This window comes from Delphinapterus leucas, chromosome 1 (assembly GCF_059928025.1).
Source record: "Delphinapterus leucas isolate spDelLeu-1000000601 "Yukka" chromosome 1, BTC_Dleu_Yukka2, whole genome shotgun sequence".
Classification (NCBI taxonomy): Eukaryota; Metazoa; Chordata; class Mammalia; order Artiodactyla; family Monodontidae; genus Delphinapterus; species Delphinapterus leucas.
The window spans coordinates 6,992,621-6,997,659 of record NC_143129.1 but is presented as its reverse complement, the minus strand read 5'-3'; the positions used below and the strand labels follow the sequence as shown (position 1 = coordinate 6,997,659).

General features: G+C 65.6%; 1 protein-coding gene across 2 annotated transcripts; it reads left to right on the top strand.

Moving 5' to 3' along the window:
- The first annotated feature begins 1,182 nt into the window (after positions 1-1,182).
- On the top strand, positions 1,183-4,174 carry SHISA4 (shisa family member 4). 2 transcript variants are annotated; one of them, XM_089904265.1, is made up of 5 exons: positions 1,183-1,359; positions 1,625-1,796; positions 2,540-2,673; positions 3,356-3,523; positions 4,019-4,174. In XM_089904265.1, the coding sequence occupies exons 1-5, from the start codon at positions 1,287-1,289 to the stop codon at positions 4,156-4,158; spliced, it is 687 nt and encodes a 228-aa protein (XP_089760391.1). In that variant the 5' UTR covers positions 1,183-1,286; the 3' UTR covers positions 4,159-4,174. The 2 variants fall into 2 exon arrangements, with proteins under 2 accessions (XP_089760391.1, XP_022417741.1); XM_022562033.3 differs by having other exon boundaries at positions 1,184-1,359; positions 3,697-4,174.
- The last annotated feature ends 865 nt before the right edge of the window (positions 4,175-5,039 follow it).

Sequence of the window (5,039 nt, the reverse complement as noted above, 5' to 3'; positions counted from 1 at the left end):
GCATTTCCCTGATGATGAGTGACGTTGAGCATCTTTTCATGTACCTGTTGGCCATCTGTATGTCTTCTTTGGAAAAATGTCTATTCAGGTCCTCTGCCCATTTTTTTAATCTATTTTTTTTTATGTTGAGTTGTATGAGCTCTTTGTATATTTGGGATTTTGACCCTTATCAGATATATCATTTGCAAATACCTTCTCCCACGCAGTAGGCGAAGCAAGCTGGATTTAGAATGCCTCTGCCACCTAACTGGCTCTATTACCTTGAACGAACCCTTTAACACCCTTGAATCCTAGAAATCTCCGTCTGTAAAACGGACTGATACCACCAGTGAGCTTAGTTTCGCTCGTGGGATTCCGGGGAGCCCCAAATGAGGGGCCTGTCTGAATGCCCTGAAGGATGCACACAGAGGAGCTAAGAGAAGCTTTGAATTTTTTCCACAGCTTGGTCCCCTGCATGTTCCTGGTCAGGGAGCCCCTGGAGCAGGGGCACAGCTAGCAATACTCAGTACAAATTTGCAAGGAGATTGATGACTCCCTATGGGAGTGGGGGGCAGGGCCTCCCTATGCTCTCTGGCTACTGCAGTATCTCTGCGGGGCTGCTTTGTGAAGAAAGGGGTTTTCACTGTCAAGGGTGTCGGACTGGATGGTCCCCAGGTGGCCCCAGCTGCCTGCCATCCGGACTGGTGAGGCCATAGGCTGGCGCATGCCAGGGCTGTCCACTCGGAGGGGGAAGGGGCCACTCAGGGAGCCAGCGCAGCTGGCAGGGTCCCGGCCTGTGGGCCCGGCGGGGACAAAGCTGCTCTGAGCTGCCTCTCAATGGGCGTCTGTGTTCTGGTGGGGGCGGGGTAACCCCCGCCTCCTCGCTCTCCTCTCGCCGCCGCAGGATGTCCCGGGCTGGACTGGGGCAGAGGAGGTCCCGCACAGGGAAGGTCAGGGTTGGCCGCTGCGCCCGAGCACTCGGAGGTGGCACCAGGATCCGGGCTTCTGGGGGCCGGGACGCCGATTGGGCCGAGGCAGGGGGCGGGCCCCGCCGGCCGCAGCGCCCAGCAGCCACTGGTCCCGGGGGGGGGGACTTGGAAGGAGGAGCCCGCTCGGGGCGTGTCCTGGGCGTGTCCTGGGCGTGTCCTGGGCGGAGCCCGGACGGGCGGGGCGCGGGGGCAGGGTCAGCGCAGACCGGCCGAGCCCCGCCCAGAGTAGGCGGAGAGGAGCCGGCGGGCGCGCTGGCCCCGCGGAGCTGGGCGGCCGGCGTCGTCCTGCGCGCCCCGCGCCGCTCCCCGCGCACCGCCATGCCGCCCGCCGGGCTCCGCGGGGCCGCGCCGCTCGCCGCGATCGCGCTCCTGGTGCTGGGGGCGCCCCTGGGTAAGGGCCGGGGGCCGGGGGCGCGGGAGAGGTCTCTGCGCGCGGTCCCGGAGACCCTGGGAGAGCCCGCGCCCCGGAGACCCTGGGGGAGTCCGCGCCCCGGCGTTGCGGGGTCCGCGGGAGGGGAGGGCGGCGGGTGCCGGGCGTGGGGCCGATCCCAGGGGCCGCTCCGGGCAGAGGCCTCTGGGCGCAGGGACCAGGGTGGAGCTCCGGGGAGTGGGAGTGGGGCTGGGCGGCCACTGGGTACCCCCGTCCGTGCCCGCAGCGCTGGCCGGCGAGGACTGCCTGTGGTACCTGGACCGGAATGGCTCCTGGCATCCGGGCTTCAACTGCGAGTTCTTCACCTTCTGCTGCGGGACCTGCTACCATCGGTACTGCTGCCGGGACCTGACCTTGCTTATCACCGAGAGGCAGCAGAAGCACTGCCTGGCCTTCAGGTGGGCTCCGGCCCCTTCCCTCCTTGTCCGCCTCCACATTCTTCGCCCACACCCAGGGCTCCGGCTTGGGCACGAAGCAGGGCTGTAGCGCCGGGGCTGGGGAGTTCCAGGAGGGGCCGGCTAGTTACCGTCATGTGGTCACCGCTGGCTGGGCCGAGCCCTCCCCTCGCTCCGGGCCTGCGCACCCGGGCGCAGTGGAGCTCTGGGCGCAGTGGAGCTCTGGCCGGAAGGTGGGAGACGGGGTCTGATTCCCAGGTCTTCTGCTCACCAGCTGCATGATCTTGGGGAGGACGTGTCCCGGGTGGGCCACTGTTCCCTCTCCATGAAAAGGGGGGGGGGACACAATGAGTGGTTTTCAAACTTCTTATTGGAGGGGACGCTGACATATAGAACAGGTATAGAGAGACTGTGATTAAAGAGGGATCTAAGAAAACAGCTCTGGATCATTTCCCAGGGGGCTTTCAGGGCTCCCGTGCTGGAGTCTAACCAGTTAAGTCATGGACGGGGGCACACACTCCACATCTCCGCCGGCCACTCTCTGACCAGCAGGCCGCCTGGCCTTCCGGGAAGTGTGGTCCCCTAAGATCTACCCACACCAGTCGGGCACAGCCCCACCAGGAGACCCACATCTCGGTTTGTGGTGGCCCCCTGCTGGCCAGGGGTCCGAGCCCAGTGTTACTGTCGGCGTGGTGAGGATCCCGCCCTTGAGGTTGGAAGGTGAGGGGACCTGTTCTTTGTCTAAGTCCCAAGACCATAGCGGGCATCGCCTCCGCCGTGATCCTCTTCGTGGCCGTGGTCGCCACCACCATCTGCTGCTTCCTCTGTTCCTGCTGCTACCTGTACCGCCGGCGCCAGCAGCTGCAGAGCCCATTTGAAGGTGCGTCCATGTGGGACGGGCCAGGCTGAGACCCACGGTGGGCACCAGAGGTCACGGGGGTGAGGTTCTGCGGCAGCGTGTGCTCCCAGACACACACTTGCCAGCACGTAACCCCGGAAACAGGAGCGTTCAGGGGCCTGTGTGAACGCTGGACTGGTATGCACGAGTGCGCCTGCACCGCTTGCCGGCATCCGCGTGTGTGCCCTGGGTTTGTGCACGCTCTTGGCTCGTAGGAAGCACTTGGGGTGGGGCCTGGAGCGTGAACATCATCGGTGCGCTCCGTGCGTGCTCGAGGACGTGTGCCTGACTTGGTGTGTGGCTGCACATAAGCCCAGACTGGTGGGCGTGGGAACGGTGACTCCCGCCCGGGCGGGGGGTCAGTGTGGGGGGACCCCCGCTGGGGGCAGCTCTGCTAGGCTGCAAGATTCCAGCCCCACAGCGGCCATCTCCTTGCCCAGGTAAGACGTTCCCCAGGCCGTGCTCTCTGGCCCAGGAGGTCTCTGAAACCCCCTGAGGGAGCAAACTGCTGAACCCAGACTGAGCAGCGGGGACCACCCGCAGGCTCCCTGCTGGACTCGGCCGAGCAGGGTCTGGGAGCAGAGGCGGCAGGGCCTCCCGGGCCGGAGGAGGTGGCTTCCCATGGAGGCAGGGCTCTGAATACTGGTCCTTGGCCCCCAACTAGGCCAGGAGATCCCAATGACAGGCATCCCAGTGCAGCCGGTGTACCCGTACCCCCAGGACCCCAAAGCTGGCCCTGCAGCCCCACAGCCTGGCTTCATGTACCCACCTAGTGGTCCTGCACCCCAGTATCCACTCTACCCGGCGGGGCCCCCTGTCTACAACCCTGCAGGTAAGTGAGCCCTTTGCTCCCACCTGCCCGCCCCCGCCCCCTCACAACCCGAGTCCTTCTCCCAGACCTCCAGGCTGCCTTGGCCCCGTGGGTCCCGCGTGGCCCTGCGGTCAGGGGCGCCCTTGCGCCCTCCCGTGCCGCCGTGACCCTCACCCTGTCTCCTTGGCTTGCAGCTCCTCCCCCATATATGCCACCCCAGCCCTCCTACCCGGGAGCCTGAGCAACCAGCTGCATCTCTGCCGTCCCTCAGGGATGCCCCCTCCTGAACCTTCATGCGGCCCGGGGGTGGGCAGGGTCCTCTGCTTGCCAGGCCCCAGACCAAGCCACACCCTGAGACCTTCTGGGAGCAGAGCCCCAGGGAGAGCAACAGGAGCTGAGCTGGAACTTGGCCGTGAATGAGGGGTGGGTGGGGAGGGCCTGGGACGCGTGGACTATTTTTATCCGGGGCGGGGGAAGGACAGGAAAGCCTGGGTCACAGCCCCTGCTTTCTTTTAGTCCCTTCTCCTCCCAGGACGCCAGCCGGGAAGGCTGGGCTGCTCCTGTTTGCCCGCCGTGGGCTGAGGGGGCTCCACCGGCCGTGGGCAGAAGCCCTCCTGCTGGCGCCCCCACGGGCCGTGCCCCGGCTGCTGGATTAAAGCTGTAATGACATGTCATGTGGGTTGTGTCATTGGGCCACGCACAACTTCCTGGCTCTGCCGGCAGCCCCACAGCCCCGAAGCAGGGGAGGGCGGGTGCCAGGGCTGGAGCACAGGCAGAAGCCCCCAGGCTGAGGGCTCCTCGGGCTGGTTCCCAGAGCCGGGGAGGCGGATCTTGCCACTGCGGGGAAGAGGGTGCTCGTTGGTTGGTTACAAATTCCCCACGAGGGGCCGGCGAGTGAGGCACCACTGCCGCACAAGGGCCCCTGCCCCTCTTCGGTACACTTGGACTCACGCTCGGGCCCCGCCCCGTCGAACCTGGGTGTGCCTGTGTCTCCCGAGGCTGCCAGCTCTCAGCTCCTCGTCTCTAGGATGCAGATGCTACCTCGGGGCTGTCCTGAGGGCGAACCGTGTACAGGAAGCTTGGTCCGGTCTGCCCTTCCCCATCAGAGGAGGCCGCCTGGGCAGGTGCGCCCAAGGCACGAGGCCCCCAGGCCCAATTCTGTGTCTCTACTGGGCCAGGCAGGTCCCCTCCCCCACCCCCCTGACCTCGCCTCCCGAAACCGTGGGCCAGTTTTTAATTCAAGTGGGAAAAGTGCCAGCTCAGCTTGGGAAGCCACCCGATCCGCCATCTCCCCCTTACCAAGCCCCTCGGCTCAGCCCCCTCCCCTCCATCCGCGGTCCTCCAGCCCCACTGCAACCTGCTTGCCCTTCGGTTTCCTCAGGCCTCTGGGCCCCGGCAGCCTCGTCTGGATGGCCATTGTGCTCACCATGCCCGGGGCCCACTGGAGGCTCTTGTCACACAGCCCAGGCGGGGAGCTCCTGGGCCAGCCGCTTTGGGGCCAGGGTCAGACCTCTGTCCCTGGACCTGACCCAGATGG

Excerpts from the sequence above, each read along its gene's own strand:
- SHISA4 (XM_089904265.1), top strand. The coding sequence starts at position 1,287 with ATGCCGCCCGCCGGGCTCCGCGGGGCCGCGCCGCTCGCCGCGATCGCG. Across the intron at positions 1,360-1,624 it reads GGTGCTGGGGGCGCCCCTGG|CGCTGGCCGGCGAGGACTGC; the intron begins GTAAGGGCCGGG and ends CCGTGCCCGCAG. Across the intron at positions 3,524-4,018 it reads CCCTGTCTACAACCCTGCAG|TCCCTTCTCCTCCCAGGACG; the intron begins GTAAGTGAGCCC and ends GCTTTCTTTTAG.